Source organism: Callionymus lyra, chromosome 10 (assembly GCF_982586985.1).
Source record: "Callionymus lyra chromosome 10, fCalLyr1.hap1.1, whole genome shotgun sequence".
Taxonomy (NCBI): domain Eukaryota; kingdom Metazoa; phylum Chordata; class Actinopteri; order Syngnathiformes; family Callionymidae; genus Callionymus; species Callionymus lyra.
Window position 1 is genome coordinate 27,547,748 of NC_141827.1, and position 20,451 is coordinate 27,568,198.

Sequence of the window (20,451 nt, forward strand, 5' to 3'; positions counted from 1 at the left end):
CAAAGGTGTTTACATAAATATTTATTTTACCACATATTTATTGATTTATGTTTGAACATATGTAATCAAATGGTCATTTTTACATTTTCCTCCCTATTTTTCCTTAATTTAACATAAAGCAACTTCTAAAAAGCATATTTTGTTAATTATTTAACACAAGATAGTAGATGTTAATGCCACACCTGGTCTAGGGTGTCCTCAATTTTGTCCTCCTTGTTGTTTCTACTCAGTGACCATATTTACATTAATACAACCAAAGCGTGGATTAATGTAAAAAGCCACCAAAAGAGATTTTATTTTCTTCTTTTTTAATCTCTTTTCATGAAACAAAATAAGCAGACTCATTGCCGTATTGTCAAATATCACAGTTTATCAGTCAGGCACAAGATCTACTGAAAGAGCAGGTAATTTACACATTTTGGAAGCTGTCATTCAAAGAAAAAAAAGCTACAAAAACATGTACCACTGATGCAGAAATACAAAAATAAATGTGAAAATTCACAGCAGCTTTCTATTTCTAAACTACTCTCACAAAAAAAAACTTGTTGCCCTTGCAGCCCAGATTTACAGACTAAACAAAAATAACTGTACAGTAAATCACCTAAAGAATAAGCTTGTTATTTTAAATGATAGAATACAGGGGAGCAATACTGGTGTGTTTCCGCATTTACAATGGTAGCAATATTTAATATTTACTCACAAAAAGCAACGAACAAGCTTAGTTTCCAATTGTTTAAGGTGATTATGGCACAACAGCTCTTTGGTTTACATGCCTGAATCATTTGTTATTTAAAAAAAACTGGATTCATGTCAATTTGTCTTTTTGAAACAGGAATTTTGCTACTTCTGTCTCATCACACAAGGCAAAAGCTAGGGAAAAAATCCTACACATGGAATCACAAACAACTAAACACAAGCAAAACGCAAACATTTTTTTTCCCTCATGAATAATTGAAATTGAGCATTTTATCTTCACAATACTGTCCATCAGTTGTGACTTTGGCAAATTCATGATTGTTTCTATGATAGTAAAAGTTAAGCTAGCTTTGGCTACATCCAAGTTGAATTGTAGATTTCTCATTGATCGGATAATTTGGTTTAATGTCGACGTGTGCGTCGTGTAAAATATTTTACGGTTCCGGAAGTTGTCACACTTTACCTGTGTATCACAAAACCTATTCCAATGAAAACCCTAGCTTGATTCCTTTGAAGCACACTGTGATTTAGAGCAGAAAACTTTAGCATGACTGCACCTATTATTTGCTTATTTTATACAAATTACTTTTCCGATCTACTGTATTCGGGTATAAACATGACTTGTGGATGGACTTTTCCGCCGTCATTTCAGAGATTTAAAGCTTCAAAAACGATGCTAATACAACATTTAGCACGATAGCACTTTCCTGCTTAAGGACGCAAGCAATTGCCAAATTCCGTATAGTTACTAACTAATTCATCCAGCATTATCAAAAATAGTCATGGATTGGTAAAAGTTGTAAAGATTGTCATCTGTTAGAATGCTGGGTAAATTCTTAGCCCATGTTCCAATGCTGAACAGAATATTTCTACGAACTGTGGGCTTAAGTATAGTCCACTTTCAAGACTGTTAACTACAGAAATGCGACAGTAACGATATGATAGTGGCAGTTCAAAAACACAAACGAACTAACTTGCATGTAGAAACTCATAAACATGCTGACTACGTTGACACGGGAAAATGCGTAAAACCAGGAAAAAAAGATCAGAAATAAAATGTTCCAAGAGTAAAGACATGGACAATTGCCTAAAAGTAACCCTACAAGAGATAAAACTCATCTAGGCACTCGCCTGGTATCCCAAAACTTCACATTAAAGGCATTATTGTCAGCATCATTGTTTTTTTTTGTTCTGGAGGTCAAGAAGGCAGGAGGTTAGAAAAGTTTTTTGTCAGTTAGGGGCTTGTTGGGGGTGATACTTCGGACAGATGTCGGGTGTCAGTATTCACATCTCGGTGTCGGCCACTGGGGCGGCAGAGTGTCCGTTGGTGGTGGGGGTGGAATTGTTTCCATTCTCTGGTGGAGACTCTCCATTGACGGTGGGCTTGTCCACGGGCTCCTGGGGCAGAGGGGCCACAGAGACGAGGGTGTTGGCCTGGTTCTCCTCGTCCACCTGGAAGGATTCAGCCTGAGGAAAAAACACAGTCGACCGTTATGTTACTGTTCTATGGTATATTTGATCAGCTTTGGGTCCAGATGCCGCACAACAATCGTCTCCTAGCAAATGTAGCACTCAAACTGAGGAAGGATGTTCTGAAATAAACGTGGGTTTGTTTTTTCCGAGGGTGGTCTTCAACGCAAACATGCTTTCTTAATTAGCTTTATGGTTCACAGCTGTGTGAACGCCATCCAGTAAATACTTTTTGACCTCTTGTGGAATGTCAGGGTGTGTCACCTTCGACTGGATGTCTTTTGAAGTTAATATTAATCTTAATTAATTGTCCAAAAAAAACGAGTATAAAGGATGTTGGAGCTGAATTCTAACAGGGCTTGTCCTCACATGTTAACGCTTACAGGATGATGTCATTAGCTGCTGAAGAACAGAAAGTAAAACCATCTGTCCCAGGTTTCTGTGTGAGTAAGAAGCTGCTGTTGTTCTTGACAGAAGAATGTGTGACTCGCTAACAAGACTTTTCCTTCTGAGTGAAAGAGTTTTCTGTTGAGTAAACCAAACATCTGAGGGGCATAGAGTCTTATATTTCTATCAAACGTTGGTAATTATTCTTTCCAAGATTAAAAATATAGAAAATCACAACACTAGGCTGTAGAAGCTACTGTTGACTTCCAAATATGGGTATTCACATAGTTTCCTCTGTTTCGATTAGTCATTTTGCAAAAAACGATTCTGTTTTAATTTGGAATTTCTGCCGGTGTACCAAATTACCATCAGAATTTTTAAAGATTTATTCCACAATATCCCTCAATAAAAGGCTCAAGCTACTTTTCTTTTGTACCCTCTGTGTGTGTTGTGAGCTATGTAGTCATTAATTGATGAAATAAACATAGGGTACTAATATTGGGTAAATATTATTACTGTATCTATATTCAACAGAACTGCATGGATTTATAATTGCATAAAGCAAGTAAGTAAGTCATTTATGTTTATAGAACACTTTTCTCGACCAGGGTCACAAAGCGCTTAAACAATCAAAACAATACTCGAAAAATATATACTAAAAAGGTCAATATAACACCAAGAACAACACACGAGTCTCAAAAAATCAGGGAAAAGCCTACACGAATAAAAAAAGGGAAATAATATTTCTTAACATTACAATTTACATACAAATATCCATGCTATTTGTTGGTTTGGTGATGCAATTAAAGTTCCAGCCACAAGATGGCAGCAGTCATTATCTCCTCCGTAGCTAAAGACAATAAAAATCCTGCAAAATGACTGAGGACAAGAGGATACAGTCGACTCCAGCAGTTTTTAAAGCTGATGTTTGGACATATTTTGGTTTCAAAACAAATTAAAGCAGTTACGACTTTGTCAAGAGTCATGTGGTCTGTAAATTCAGCAACACCAGAGTCAAGTACTCGACAATACTACAAATATATACTTGTTACTACAGTACCACAATATATCAACTTACCAGTCGAACCCCTTTAGAGTTCTTGCGGTGGGTTTTAAGGTAATAACCGGCCACCAGCAGAGCAGCCAGTAGCAGACCAGCCAAGAGCAGTGACACAAGGACCAACTTTGAGTTCTTTCCCCAGCGAGGAAAGGCCTCCTCCACATCCGTCTGGTGATAAATAATAGCAAACATTAGCCTTGTTCTTCAGCAGAATGTTTATGGTGCAACTGACTGCGGCGCTGCTTGATTACTCTCCAGGACATGGAGGAGTCGGCACGGAAATGAATCGCATGTGATGCTCAAACACACCCATAAACCAAGATTGCTCCCTTGATACAGGAAAAATGCAGCAGCTAACAAGTCGAGTGTTTGTGGTCTTTTTGTTGTTGTCATCCGGGCAGATCGGAACCGCTGGGAGTTTGAGAACTTCAGGAAGCCTTTTTTTTTTTCTTCCACAGAGTGGATTTTCTTTTCTATAGTTTGATTAATAGTTTTTACAATGAAGTTACTTCTTTGTAGAGGATTTTGAGTAACAACACCCATTTTATTATCATTATTATCTAATTTTAATATACATTTTTGCTCAGTTATCTCAGAGAAACACAAAAATAACCATCTTATGTCCGATTATTACGGGATAAGTATTACCTGGGGACCTTTGGTAATTTGTAATAATTATTCATTATTAATTAATAATGAATAATAATAAACAGAATGTCTGAGTTTTAATCCTGTGTGAATGCGCCATGTCTTTGATTTGTAATGTAATAATTCCGCCGCAAATTACCGACTGTGATTCACCAAACACAGACGTCGAGTGATAATACTAGTTCCGTGTGAATCCGAATGTCTGTGTTTGTAATTCTTAATGCCGCATATATGCCACTGTAACGGACTTGTAGGCACTTGCCATTGTGTTAATATTTACTTCGGCTGTTTTATTTTGAAGGGGTTGAAAAGGAAGTAGATCGAGTTCTTTGTTGTTGGGGGGCAGGGAGGTGTGTTCCACATGATGAAAGTAAAGAAGACGTGTGCGCTGCACAGCTACAAACCAAGTTCCAGCCTTGTTGTTTCCCACATGAATACACTCGGTTACACTGATGTAGCAGACTGTGACTCTTCTGTAAGAATCATGTTGGGGCAAATTCTTTCGCTCTTGAGCGTCTGCACAAGTTAAGGAACGAAAGAAAATAAACGGTTGTCCACTTTATCTTGGTTACACTGACTTTCTCTAGCAGTAATTGCGCTCCTTTTTAGATCTGTATCTCTAGGTAATGTCAGTAAAAAAATTATATTTTACAGACGTCATTTATCCTGTGTGAATGCACTTATAGTATCTTTTCGACCAAACAATAATTACGGCAGTTTATTAGAATTCTAATATTCTAGGGAGAAAGTGGCCATTTAAAGAGAATTAATATTGTAACCGAAAAAAAGAAAAAAATGTCATGCAATGTGGGAGAGTATTAACGAGTGCTTACATGTTTTAAATGTTAATTCTAAGTAAGTGCATCGCCATATGATATAATCCAGAGAAAAGAAAATGTATTACCTTGTCTTTAATGTTGACATTGTTAAACTTGTCTGCCATGCCAGCGACATCTTCTGCAAAAACGAGACGGTATTTTGTGATGCTTTGATTCAAAAGCACTTCAATATTGTGACGCATGTTATTCAGAGGAATGAGGAAGCTTTGGTTCGTTGTTACCTTCGACGTACTGTCCAGCAACCAGGATTTGGTCGGAGTTGTCTTCCTGGTAGATGTCCAGTTTACAGTCTTCACCACACAGCTCTGGAAGAACACTCTCGATCTTCATCTTCGTGTCCTCCTGCGAGAGGAAACTTGTTATCTTCGAATGACGGACGAAACATTGAATTATTGAGCCATAGAGTAAAAGATATTGTTCTTGAACATTGAAGTGAAGAAACATGCAGGTCTGTTTTCCCAGCATGATTGGTTTTCCAAGAGAGCAGATGGACTACAGGATGAGAATATCTCAACTTTGTTGAAGAAAAAAAAATGACAACAAATGAAATCTTGTCACAGTAGTCGAGAAGGTTTCTATTTTAACAAGCTCCCGTTTCACATTCATCACACCATGAGAGCGGTGCAGCAAAACTTAAGTGTTGATTGCAACATTTATTTATTTCAACTCGATTACTTTGATGCAGAAATCCGTCAAAAAAAACACATTTTCACAGATTCAAAGAAAAGCATAAATGAATAAAACCAATGCTCTTGTTCATTGCATTATTAATTAATTAATTTTCACCACTTTAATGAAGATTTTACTTTATATACAACATAACATTTATTTATAAACGTGTACAAATAATGTATCATACAATTATGACTACCCTCCAACTGCCACCATCTGTTTTATTGACCATTATTTGCTTCTCTTGGTCAGGATTTAACAAAAAGAGGTTCAAGATTGGGTGCCTTTCCTAGTTACTCGGGGTGAGAGAGAACCTCTAGCTGGAGTATAGCCAGACATTTTATGTGTTTATCTTTATTGAAATTTCAATGTTTAGCTAGAACTGATGTTTTTATTGCAGTATAACTCTCACGCACAGTTTTAAATCACACTGTTTTATTTAATCATGAATCGCACAAACATCTCCGATGTTTGTGATTATTATTTATCTTCACACAAATGGAATACTATTCTGAGTCATCAAATATCACCAGAATAAAACTGAGGGTTTGAACTTACACAGTTGGACGGGGACTTGAGCTTCAGGTTGATGGCATTTTTATTCTCCATCGCTTCTTTGCTGACACACACCACGTCAATTTTGTTTGGCACAGGCTGCATTGAGAGACAGGGTTTTATTTAATATTCACCAAAAATATAATGCTTTTAAAAAAGATTATTTTATCTAAATTGGTGCTTTTTTGTGCTTTTGTACGTACCCTCGGTTTGTTGTCGGGTCCGTCTCCTCTGGCCGGCTGAGGGGCGGGTGTCTCTGGGTTCATAGTCACTGGCTTTTCAGTGTGCACCTCAACCAAAATCTGGTCTGGGTTCTCCTCAGGAACACCTAGTACGTCCACAGTCTGTACACTGGCAACAGTATCTATGGTCGTTTCTGGTGCCACGGTCCGCTCTACTGAAGGGAAAACCACGATTTGGTCTTGTGTCTCTTGAGAGTCTTAAAGAAAAAAGATCATTGTTATAAGTTAGGTGTACTTGAGTTTCCAACCATTGATGTTTTTTCAATTGTACAGTGTACAAAAGTTCTATTTTTTCTCGACAGTTATATTTTTTCCTCGTTGATAAAATGAAAAATCAGGAATTATCTGTTTCATGTATAAGGTTACCGACATTGACATTAAAGAAAAAGAGATTTATAGTTTATCGCTATTGCTGTCAAGAATCTGCAAGATTTAGGACTAAACAAAAAGTATTTAAAGTAGTGCTTTTTTGTTTGACATGTGCAATAATGTTTGTCAAGTTTGTTGTATTAACATTTTCAGGATCAGCTAGAATTGTGCCTAGAAGTGACTTTTCTTTGGAATTCCATCTTTTTATTTGTTATTGTTTTTAAAAAAAATAAATTGTGGTAGTTGTTTTTTCATAAATGTTGCTGGTATAATGAAATTAACTATGAATTCCAACCGCAACTATAAGTCATATTTGTTCAAATTGTTTATGTTCCTTATTAAACATGCACTTTTAAAGTGACTTCATAGTCATCTTCTTTCTTTCTCTGACTTGTCCAGTAAAGGCTACTGTTCTTGAAGCCTCATTAAAAAGTTTTATATTTACCTGTCTGTACCTTTTATCTTAATAATCTAAATTGTTCTGTCACTGGAGGATCTGTGGCAGAAAAAATTAAAAACTGAAAGAAATGTCAGACGCGTGTTCGGATTCTTGGTGTATAAAGAAAGACAAGAGCTCGTCAGGGATCAGTCGTGTGATCTAATCTTTTAATATTTACCCCATACATAGTTGAGAACACTCTGTGAATTTAATCAACGTCGAATCTTAATAAGAATTAAACTGGGATTCAATAAACGCTAGTTTGATTCATCTAATGGTCACAAATTTAAAAAAAAAAACTTAAATAAACAATATTTATTATGTTTATCATATCACTGGCCGGTCAATGCTAATCTTGGCAATCAAAGTATTTTTGACAAGAATTATTTAGATTTTGAGTCAATAAAATTACATGGTAAAATATTCCTCAGAGCTGCGATGCTTCATTTACTCTGAGAAACATCATAATTCTTGTGGGGAGCATTTTATTTGTGACAGTTACATACCGGGAATCATTGTCGTTTGTGGCACCATGTCTCCACGCACATTTTCTTCCAACATCGGGGCAGCGGTGGTGGCAACAACATCCTCCTCTTGTGCTTGGACTCCTGCAGAAAAAGACGGTTGAATTCCACTGTTCACAAAGACCACACTCCTCCCCCTTCAACCATCCTTTTACATTTCTTTTGATTATGTTTAATTCGGTCTTGATCGAGTTTGAGGTGGAAAGGGGAGACGGTTGACATTACACGGCGGTGTTTTCTTTCCTCCGAGCTAAGCCTCTAATGCACGCCGAGTATTAGAGAGAGATCTTCAAATTCCTTTTTGGTCCCTAATGGCCTCTCTTGATGGACGATCAGGTAACAGATCATATAACGCAGGATTAGCCACAATTCGAGCGTCAACATTCTGCAGTTTGCTTAACTATCAGGATTTTCCCCAAAAACATTGGATCTAAAGAAATTTGAACAGACTGTCCATTTTAGCCTAAATGATTTCCTTATCTCTTTTTTCCCAATTGTCCTTGTTGTCTTTCCCTGACATAGTTTTTTGGTTTCACTGTCTTTCTTGTACTTGCTCCAGCAATTTGTGGACCTTAATCCAAGCACTTCAGATAAAACGAAAACCATCACAATGACTCACTCGGCTAATCTGTGAACTAAAACCCTGAAGTCGGTTTGCTAACGTCACCAATGCAGCTCCCCGAGCAAAAATTGTTCATCAAGCTCCCCAGATCCGCCTCGCTCTGCCACAACAACACCAGCATGACCTCACGTTTAAAACATTCCCATAATGCCTCAACTCTGCAGATCTCATTACGCCCTGGCTGTTTGGCAACACCAGCCTTTCTCTTCGGTTGCCAGATTAACTCCATGATTGATTTCAGGTTTAGTCGCTGGATCTCATCACACCCGGAGCGACTCTGGCTCTCTTTTTGATGCATGATGCTGAATCATAACTACACATTTGGAATTGTTTGTCTTGAACTTGGATTATTCAACATTTATTTAGTTAACGCAAATTTACTCCGAAGAAAAGTTGACTTGAATGCTGACTCAAATCTCTTCCACTGTATTTGAGGACACATGAGAGGCAGTTATAAATCTTTATTACATGTACTCATTTTAATGATCCATTTTAAGACTGAGGACAAGAGGATACAGTCGACTCCAGCAACTTTTAAAGTTGATGTTTGGACACATTTTTAGTTACAAAACAATTGAAAAGCAGTAACGACTTAATCAAGAGTCATGTGGTCTTTAAATTCTGCAACACCTAAGTCAAGTACTCGACAATACTACAAATATGTTTGTTACTACAGCATCACAATATGTAGTATCATTGCCATTGTATTGTGATATGTATCGTATCTTCTTGCAAAAACACATGTCTAAGCTCAAGTTATTAAATCGTTTATTTCATTAACCCCAATACATTTTTAATTAAAATGCTGTTTCGGTATAGTGATTAAATGGACCCCATTATTGACCCCTCATTGTGTCCTACTTATTTCTTAACTTAATATTTCTTAAACATTGACACTGATCCCTTCCACTAAAAACCTCTCAACTAGACTTGAATTGGATCATCTTCACGACACCCTCTTTGGTCAACACTTGTGATTTTCGCACAACCTAAATACAGCTCAGTCGCACAGAGGTGGCACCGCCCGCTCACTTCCTGTTGGTGGAGCAATGTGACGGACAGGTGTCTCCAGCTCAGAGTAAACATGGACACTTGCGTGTAAACGGGGACGGCGGTTAAACTCCGAGGAGGTCTCGTGGCATATTAAGGGTGAACAACTGTCCACTGCAGCTGTCCTTTTATTGTGTAGCCGGAATTGTTTTGTTTGTCTTTGAACAGCTGAGGAGGAATTAGCTGTACATCTTCTCTCAGAGGTTTATTTTGAAATGTTTTATAGACGAGTGCAAATGAATAATGCGGTAGGATTAATTGCCCGTCAGGTCGAGGAGCTCCTGGGTTGTGAGTTTGTCTTGCACACCCTGCTACAGCTGCCATCCCTCCTGCATCTCTGGGTGGTCCGCTTGTTTATTTAACCGGAAAAAAGGGGGATGAGTCTCAAACTGGGCATAAATCAGGATTTCTGGTACAAATGTGACGCAGTGAGTGTTTGAGTGCAAAGATGGAGACGTGTTGTTTCAACGCTTACTGTCAGTGGGTGAGTTGTGGCTGACTGCAGGGCAAACTTCTGTCAATGGTGAATTAATTGACTCTGACAGATGGATGCTCTGTCTAGGAGGCTGTGGGTGGACCATTTTTGGGGAATATCAACTTGATTTTCGACATAAATAAAGTAATATAATGGAGATTTTATGTTGATAATCTTGTCATTTGATCAGGAAGATTAGGTTTAGTTTTCTTACTTTTGAGTTTCTTTTTAATTAGAAACATTTCTACTCATAATGTTTCTCCTTTTACAAATATTTTGTCTCTGGACAGTTTTACTAGTCAGAGGAGGCAAGTAATCACCAGCGTTATCTTTATCATGGGATTATCTAAATCATTTATCTTGGCTCGTTCCACACGTAGAGCTTATTGTTATTGTCGAAATTCCCCACTAACCAAGAAAGACTATGCATGGGATACTCCGGTCCAATCCATCAACTGAGGTCAGGTCTCCGGGGCAACAGTCTAGGCTACAATGTGTGGAACTAAAAAGCCTGGGGTAAAATCTGTACCAAATAAAATGATAACAAATGGGTGAAAAAAAATGAGGGTGGTCTAAGAAAAATGTGATGCAAGAATGAAAGATTTTCCGGGAGGTCAAGAAGTAAATGGGTTTCTTTTGTCACTACACTGATTACAATCTATATTTTTGAGAAAAAAAAAACAACACCGATGCTTTATATTGTTCCTGTTTGAGTGTTAGCTTCAATTAAGCCATATGGACTGTGTTTTCTTCTAAGGGAATACCTCTTAGTTAGTCATGCCCCCTTCCATCTAGGAGATAAAATGAGATGGATATACTCACAGTTGTGGGTCAAAATCCAACTGCAGAAATTAAATTCTCGACACAAGATGACCTACTATACAATTCATTTATTGTGATATTTCAACTGTTTATTTTCTATTCATTCAATACTGGATAGTTGAGTTTAAGTCTCTTCTTAAGTAATCTTCTTCCCCCTTCTATTTTTTTCAATGAAACCTTTACAATAAGTGCTTTATTGTTCTTGTGCTAATTATAACATTGCACCACAAGTACTCGTTACATTTCTTTCCAAAACATGTTTTTCAGATTCAGACACAATAACACACAGAGGTTTCAGCCAAACCCCAGAGTGAACTCAGCCTAAATTTTGAACTGGACTGGTGAGCTGCGTCACACCAGATTATTTGTGCCTGATTGCAGTATCTGGTCGGAAACAAGATAACAATGAGTTACAAGAATCTTTCCTGTTGATGTGATCACCATCTATGGATGTAGTTTCTCTTGCTATATCTCACTGTACATTATGTAAGAAAATTCCTCGCTCCTTTTCTATAAACAAATCCCAAATCACATTCCATGTTCTCGCAAAATGTCCAGAAATCAGTCGTGTGTCGCGCTATCAATACACAAACATTTTACAACCACAACCTGATGTGTTTAATCAGCTTGAGTCCATATGTCGTTCAGCACGGACTCTGACTTCATTGCTCTGTTCAAGATTTTCCCACCAGATTACTGTGAGTGACGGCCGCAGTCTGGATTTCTTCCAGCACCCCCCCCCCCGGTCTCCGGAGACTCCGGATGGAGGAATGTGGCAGGCTAGAGGAGAAGACGAGCCTCCACCCTTTCCAAAAGCTCCCCGTCTACTCAAGCAGTCACGCACAGCTAATCCCAGGCATCTTCAGAGGTGAGACGTTCCAACACTTGAATTGATAGACACATCATATAGTCAGCATCTACACGCTGCTTTCAGTTTTCACACTCGAAATGGACAAGTTACCGTACTTGTTTTTTTAAATGTGTACTGAAAAATAATGCAAACATCTCATCTGATACTGGTTATTCCAATTCATTTGATTTTCAACCCCCTTTCTTGACACTTTGTTGGGTTAGATGCCCAAATCCTAAAGGGGAATCGATAAAGCATTTGATTAAGGAAACAATATTTTGGCATTTCATGGGCTTCACAGTTGGCAGTGATGCATGTCAAAAAGCAATCCTAGTAACTGTAGTTTATCTCTGTGGTTTGGCACTCCAAGTACCAGAAACAAAGGACACATTTACCCAAAAATAGATGTTAAATGTGTAGCACATGTGATGCTGCTTGTTATGTTTAAACAAGAAATATATATATATATAAGAACTATAGGTGTAGATCGTAAGAAGGGGTGAATTCCTCTAAAAAATATAAGGGTCAAAGTAATGTACAACTTAAGTTTGGATGCTTTTGATGGTGGTAGTAAAAGAAGTAGCAGTAATCTTGGTGCAATGACAATGAATTGGAATACTACTACTGCCAAGAAATCAATATTCTCACTCATTGCTGAGAGGCTGCTTGGCTGCTTTTGCACATTTTGACAAAAATGCTCTATGGTTTTATGAACATTATTTCATTACCCCTGTCTTTTTAGTTTTCATTAGAGCTTAAAAATGCCCTCCCAGATGGGGGGGGGGGGGGGGGTTGTCCTCCACTATCTTCCCACAAATGACATTTATTGGGGTGCAAATGTAGAAATACAAATGCCTCTCCCTGCTGTGGGCTAAAAGGTATGTCAAAGGAAGTTACATTTTTAAATCAGCTTTGCTGTTCGTATTTGAATGAAACCCATGACTACATTAACCTCTTCTATTATTTTTAGGCCTCTCGGCTCATCCAGCCTTAGCAGCAAAATAATTTTCACAACTGTGGTTTCACCCCTAACTAGGGACAGAATCGGATGTAGTCCGAGAAGTAGAGCCACTGAATCGACATCTGTGTGAGGGAACAACTAGCAGAATGGCCGAACAGATGTGTGAGCTAATTAACACTCCAGATAACGGCCATGGAGTGTGAAATGTTTCAGCTTCACCATTCTTGGAGTCTTCCCTGAAAAGCTTGTCAAATCAGATGCTGCTGGATGATTCTTTAAATTTAAATAATACTGTTTCGATTGATTAACCCCAGCACTGATTATTGATACACAAGAGAATGTTTTAAAGGGAATATTCAGTATTTGACAGTAGATTTATTTAGTCCCTAACATCGACCTAACTGTGATAGAAATACAAACCTGGTTGTGTAGTTCACAGGCCTGGTATGTGGATCTTAAATTGATTAAAATTCTACAAAAAGATGGCAGCATAATGTCACACAAAAGTAACTTTTTTTCAACTGTGGCATACTTCTGTTCCTTTTCCAAAGTTAACCTGAGTTGTTTTTTTTGACACGATTTACAGACGCTAACGCACTAGTTTTTTCACTGGAAAGATGCTATATGTATTTTTACGCTGGTTTGCTGAGACTTTGATGTGATGAGCAAAATAACAATTTAGACATTTCTATTTAAGTGACAAAGCATTTAATGATAATTCATTTGTGGAGGAATGTGATACTAAAGCTACGTCCCTGTTGGTTCAACTTGCTCTGCAACTCTACCCTCGCTGAAACCACAGAGCTCTGACCCCACTGTCCTGACCCCACCCACCCCATCGCGCCCTTAACCCTGTCGTTCTTGTGCTATTAATTGCAGACCTTGGTTTGTTTTCCCCTCCCCTCCAACTGGAACTGGTGGTTTTAATCATCGGTGGCCGGAGCTCAATCCTGCCCAGCTGCGCCAGCATCCCACCCTGGCCACCCCTGAGGCCGCTGCTAGGTTCTTATCGAAACGCCTGTTTCTAATGACCACAATCAGGAAACATGGCATCTGCTTTCAATTGAGGGAATTATATGACCCCCTCCTGCACTCACACACACACATACACACACTGGCCCATTCTGAACATCTGACTTGAGGGGATGCAGGTAGACATTTAGGAGATCCTGTTGCACGGTGAGCCAGATCTGGGCGTCACTAGCTCACGGGCTTAACATTGATTGTGTCCAGGAACAATCCAAGATATTCAATAGCTCTTAGGAAGCAGTGCTCTCTGCATACCCATTCAGGGTGGTTTTAAAAAAGAGCATTGGTGGGCCAGTAAGTGGACTCGAGACACTTAACAGCATAATGCGTATCTATAAACAAGTTGCCTTCTTCTTAAGTTGCATTGTTTACCTTGAATAGAAAGTTGCCATTTAAAAGGGAGTTTTAATTATATTCCTGCAAAAGGCAAATGGTTTCTTTCTGTTTTATATCAGTAATACATTATCCCTACTCGCACCTATTTTCTAGTACTCCTATCTAACTTCGAGCAATGCACTATTAAAAACATTATTTATTTGTTCTATTTATATGTACTTATATATTGCACTATTTTTTACTTATTTATATTTATACTTTTATAAACATTTTTTAATGCAATATTTAAAACATTTATTTATTATGTTTATTATATTTCTCTATTTATAACTTATTAATATTAATATTTATATTAGCGAGAAAATTTCATTGTTTTTCACTGCTGTGTTCTTCTGTGCAATGACAATAAAGAAAGTATAAAGTCTATTTTTCCTCCGTTGACATCATTAAATATTTTTTCTTTACTCTGGAATCTCATAGACCATATATGGACAGCCTTCAAGTTAAGCAAAACCTAGCAATAATCAGATGGTGAAATCTTTGCAAAAGTCTTGCACCATCGCATTGGATCAACCTTTTTAAACTGTTTTTTTTCCTTTGGAAGCGGTTGATCCTTGGTATCTACATCCTTCTACCTACCTATGGCAGGGAATTTAAGTTTTGAGTCATTTTTATTTTTGTAAGAATTGATCTTTATAATTGGTATCGAAAAAGGATTATCAGGAACTGGTATTGAAGTGAAGATATTGGTATTGAAGATTTTTGATCGATACCCAGCCCAACTTCTACCGGCACTCTGTCCTTTACCCCCCACCATCATACATTTAGGACCTCACTACTTGTTGTAGCTCAAATTGAGAAAAGTATATTTAAGTCTGATGTCGTTGACACGGATTGTGATATGCATGAGTGAAACCCTCACAACTGTTGTTGATTTTTTTGTCAGAGACTGTGCCATGCTTCTGTTGCTGCAGTCCTCAACACAAACAATGATTTCCATAATTACATGGTGTGGCGCTGGCACTGAGGTTGGCTGTCGTCTCATCAAAGAGCCTCCTAAATCCTCTCCGCCGTGCGCTCTCACTCCATCACAAAGACTGTACTGAACTCGGGCTTTCGGTTCTTTCAAGTGAAACCATGTAAGTCGGCTGTCCTTCTTTTTTAAGTTCTTCACTTGATTGACTGTTTCCCACAGATAAAATGTACTTTCCTGCTTCAGCCATTACTCCTAGGATTGAATCTCAGGATTGGTGAAAAGCCTTTGGGTTTCCAAGACGACCTAAAACTCTTTTGTCAAGTGAACTTCACCTAATTTGGCTTTTTTATGAACCACCATAAGAATAGTTGCTTCACGTTTGAATGCATTTGTTGAATTGTGGAGCTTGATTTCTGCATGTACAGCACGAACCCGAGACATCGTATGTGGCCCACCAGATGTTTTTTTGTCGAATTGAAGTAGATTGATATTCCGGTTAATATTGTGACTTATAATGATGAGCTTGAAGGCATCTCTATGGAGCAGATCTATTGAATACTGTAGCTAACTGGTCTAACTGATATTCACTGCTATTATTTTGCTTTTTATTTTATCAGCAAAAGCGCAGCCATTAGGTAGACCTATAAGTTACTTTAATTTGTCTTTGTGATCTAAATTTTACTTTTTCAAGAACCATTTTTCAATGTGAAGACATTACATTAAAAATAACCAAACCAAAACATTACGTAAAAAGTAAAACAAAAAAATATAACTTTCAATGTGCAGTCTACACTTTTATGAGCTGAACAAATAAATCAACTTTTTGAAAACTAAAAAAATATATATATCCTCAAATTAGCTTTCTTTTTATACAGTCATTTCATTTTGATATAAATATCTACTTTGTGCTGTTCCAAGTTTCAGCAAAGTTAACCTTCGTATCTAGCTTGAGTTACTGTACTACTACATTGAGAGAAGTAGGCCCGGTATTTCGTTTCCTAAAACTAAAAACGCTAAAATCTGTAGTTTATCTTTATTTATTTACAAAGTGGTGCTTGCTAAATTGTCTTCCTGGATTAATTCTAATTGTTTTGACTTTAAGAATAAGTATGATAATCCAAAAAAGACTTTGGTCGTGTCACTGCCTACGACTAAACTGTGACCTCTTAACATTAAAGATCCAAAGTAAAGAATTATTATGTAACACCATCCGGCTTTCTCCCCCTTCCTTGTCGACAAAACATATTTTATCTTCCTCAGGAGACCCTTTTTTTTTACTGTGCTGAAAATTTACAACCAATACTGACAGAACTTGTTTTCCTCGTTTCCATCCACATCCACATCTGTAAGATCCTCATTCATCATTGGCTGACGGCTCTGTTTGTGATTATTACAAACAGATAAACACCAGAATACGTTTAATTCCTCAAATGTAGCAACATGTTTTATCTCGCTGCCGCTCTAACACCCCAGTAAAGTCTATCAGTGTAATTAAAGGCAGGACTTTTGAATCAGGGAATCCTGTGAGAGATTAATTTCCAAACCACAACACAGAGTGATGTACCTGGCAAAGCTCTGGCTGATCCTCAGCTCTGCTGTTGGATATTTTGTTTCCTCATCCTCAGCTTATTTCTGTTTCTGAACTTGGCTTATCCCGCAGGTAGGTTTTTGTGTTTTAGCCTGTTTGGGGTTTACGAGCTCGGAGCGAAGGCTCAGAGTGATTACTGTCCATGAGATTGCTGTAGCAAAAACAAGGAGCTTATTCTTTTAGTGAAAGTTTTGACTTTTTTTTTCAAGCCTGTATGATGAATTAGGACAACATAAACAAGCGCTTGACTATAGAAATAAATATTGTTGTTCAGAGGAGAAATGAATCGGGATGTTCTTCAATCAGACCACGTGCACACTGAGACCACCCATATGCATGAGAAGATACAACCCAACATTTCCAGACCAAGTTTAAAATTGAGAAAAAACGAGTAAATATTGGCCTGTTTTCAATCTGTTCACTGCTGGAGACCTTTTCAGCTATTAACCAGTCATTTGCTCCAGATCCAGAAGCCAACTACCATCAAAACATCTGTTACTGATATTAGATTGATTCACTTTTCTTGCCATTGTTCATAATATTTTTCTTTTTCATCAGAATTTTTAAACTTTAGAAACTTCAGAAAAATAAATAGGACATTCAAGGGATTTGGATGACAAATGGAGTTAAAACAGTTGGTCTCATGATTCATCTTTGACATTGGCTGAGAAATATTCCTGCCTTAAATCAAACGTTTGAATCATAATTCTCGTTGCCATAAACAGTTGTTTCCAGCTGTCGACTGCGCAAAAACAGCTGCTGAGACCACATTTGAGCCAACAAGATTCTCAAAGAGCCGATTTTCTGCTCAACTCCATTTTTCAGTATGTCCACTTGTCCATGATTATGTGTTCATAAATAAATCTCATGCCCAGACCCACATTTAATCCATTTTATTGTATTTCATGTTGTTAATTAGGACTTAATGTCAGCTCCTGTCAAAGAGCTAAAGTTGCTGAGTCAGCAACAGAATCAAGTTCTTGGTGCTGATAGTAGACTTGTATTTCTTTATCTAAAGACTAGTATTAAGCTTAATGTGAACTTGCTTGCACTCCAAACAATGCATCATTATGCTAGCTATCTCTTACAATACTGAACTGATACGAGGTTTTGACATTTGGGCTTGACTTGTACGAGTTGGTGAGTGTGCCCGATTGAGTTGTTCTTAATGGTCCACCTGTTTCTAGATGACATGGGAAATGGTAGAGTCTCTTCCTTTACCTTGTAACCAAACCAGATCTTTGGTCTTTTTATCTATCTAAATTAATTTATTCATTGGTTTTTCTCCATTTCTTTCAGTCATTATTACATTGAATTTGATCCTAAATCATATATATTCATATATATATCTTATATATATATCTTCCAAATTTACATTCTACCTATGACCCCACATGTGTTTGCATTGTCCTGTAATTCTCGGGTAAATCTTCCAAGTCTTTGGGTCACTGTATGAAAGTGACAGGTCTACCATACCCCCCCATCCTTGCTTGGAATTCATCTTGGCACTCAGGTTTCCTCTCGCAGTCAAAAAACATACATGGTTTGATTGATGACTGTAAAGTGTCCTTAGGTGTGCGTGTGGTTGTCCGTCATGAACCAGGGTGAATGGTATATGGCCAGTTGTTTATTTTCTGTTGGAGGATGATGAACTTATCGGGCTGATGTTTGGTATTAATATGTTGGAAGAACAACCACCAACCATCAGTGGACAACTGGAGTTCTTTTCTCCAATTCATTAATTGAGTTAAACTAATTTAATTTATAAATAACATATAAACTGGACCTTCTCTATCCCATTTTTAGCGAATCCAAAGAATTCCAGACTTTAAATAAATGTAACCACAATTCAAAATGCAACTGTCATTTCACAAGATATATTAAGGTCAGCTATTCGACCTCAGCCATGTGAGCCATGCATCGTTTAACTACCTCAGTCGTCCCAAATGCCATTCTGTAGCCCCATACCGTTGCTTACCTCACACACCCTTCCAACGCACACACATACATGCATTCTGTTGGCTTCGCGTTACACCCTGCTAAATATAAATACACAGATTCCTTAAAGTCCTAAAGATCTGTGTGGAACAGGTCAGAGAAATGGCAAGGATTCTCCGGATATTAGCTTAAATCAGTGGTACGTTAAATCCAACGCTCAAACTCTGTGAGAGTGAGATCGTCCGTAGGAACTGCACAATAAAGTTTTTAAATTGATTTGCAACAAAACCATGATGAGATATTAATGGTGAATCTGGTGTTCTCTGACAAAAAGCAACATTTTGAATTTCTATTAGTTATTTTCGGAAGTGTACTTTTGTTGCACTTTATTTTGAGTGAAAAGTAATGATTTTGATAATAAAGGTTTGCTGCACATGGATTTTTTTTGTTAAACCCCCCAAAAAACCTGATCCTACAACGTCATAGTTGGGACACACCTCGCTGAAGTGAGCCCTTTGTCTGCCGGCTGGGAAATCGACACAACTTTCTGAGTGATGGCGATATTTCGACCGAAAATTAGACATCAATTAGCATTAAACACAACTTTATACTCAATTGTAAAATACCAATATTGCAATGAAGGAATTGGTTGTTGGATTAAAACAAGGCTCCAACTTCTCCACCCCGACCCCACCCCTCTCATCCCTCCTGCTCCCATCACACAATCAAAGTTCCATCTTTTGTTCCACTTCTCTCACTCACCGTTCAAGCAGGAGCCAATGAGAAGGAAGCTGAAAAGCAGCATTTCGGCGAGTCTTCTGGATGATGCTGCCATTCTTTTATCTGGAGCGCGTCCAATGGGTGCGAGAGAGAAAATGGAGGGAAAGAAAAGGGAGAGAAGGTGAAGCCGTTAGAGCTGGAGCAGTTTCGGGTTTCCTCTTACCCAGAGCGGGACAGGGTGGATAAAGCGCCACTTGTGTGCTGTCAGGTTTTATACAGCCCCCCCTTTTTTTGGGGTGAAGCCCAGCCCTAAAACTGGTCTTCTACTGGTTACTTTAACCCTTGCTCTGTGCCCCCTCCCCTCCAGAGGCAGTGGAGGAGGAGAAGCAGAGTTTTAAAAAAAAGTCTGAAAAACTCTCAATCCTGATTGTTGGAGACGACTTTCCTCAGTAATTCATTGCAGACCCTGAAAGAAACTCAGTAGTTCTAAATGAGTACAACAGGGATTTAAACTAAAAAGTTGTATAAAATATAATTTGTTCAACTAACCATTTCCCCTTAATATATTAAACAGGCAGTGTCTTATAATGGGGGCGAGAATTTGAGGAGATCCAGGCTTTTATTCTTTCACCCGATGACACATTTAAGGACTCTTGGGAGAAATGTGTGTATCCTGAGTAGCCGATATAGGCACAGGAGAATGATTGTTGTTGTCCCTTTGTTCTATGATACACTTTCTTTTACTGGCAAATAACCTCTTTACCGATGCAGCAATATCTGAAAGCAGCTCTGGGTAGTTTTGGGTACCTTCATATCCTAAAATAGAAATTAAACAGACAAAATAGTTAATAAGTCGTCTTTACAATTATGAATTTTCATCTTGTTTGACAGCAGAAGATAAATCTATCTCTAATGTAGCTGTATTTGTGCTAAGCTATCTGGGCTGGTACGCCCCTTGCGCTTTGTTTTCTTGCCTTCTATTAACTAAGTGACATGTACCGTCCTTCCAAAGATTAACAATCTACTCTTGGTTCATCCTAAATGTCAATAGTTTGTTATATCATTCACTTATTAATCATGGTCAATCAATTTTAACTTTGATTTAGTAAATAAAACTAGCTTGCTAGGCAAATTAAACAATTTCAATAAAGTTCTACCTACCTACCTACCTACCTAAATCCTT

At 37.9% G+C, this 20,451-nt stretch overlaps 1 protein-coding gene across 1 annotated transcript; it reads right to left on the bottom strand.

Moving 5' to 3' along the window:
- Positions 1–350: 350 nt before the first annotated feature.
- Positions 351–19,660, bottom strand: LOC148071291 (uncharacterized). The gene is made up of 8 exons (XM_087800333.1): positions 19,311–19,660; positions 7,884–7,985; positions 6,531–6,766; positions 6,331–6,426; positions 5,322–5,442; positions 5,166–5,218; positions 3,632–3,781; positions 351–2,163 (listed from the first exon to the last, which is right to left on the bottom strand). The coding sequence occupies exons 1-8, from the start codon at positions 19,381–19,383 to the stop codon at positions 1,981–1,983; spliced, it is 1,014 nt and encodes a 337-aa protein (XP_087656459.1). The 5' UTR covers positions 19,384–19,660; the 3' UTR covers positions 351–1,980.
- Between the last annotated feature and the right edge of the window lie 791 nt (positions 19,661–20,451).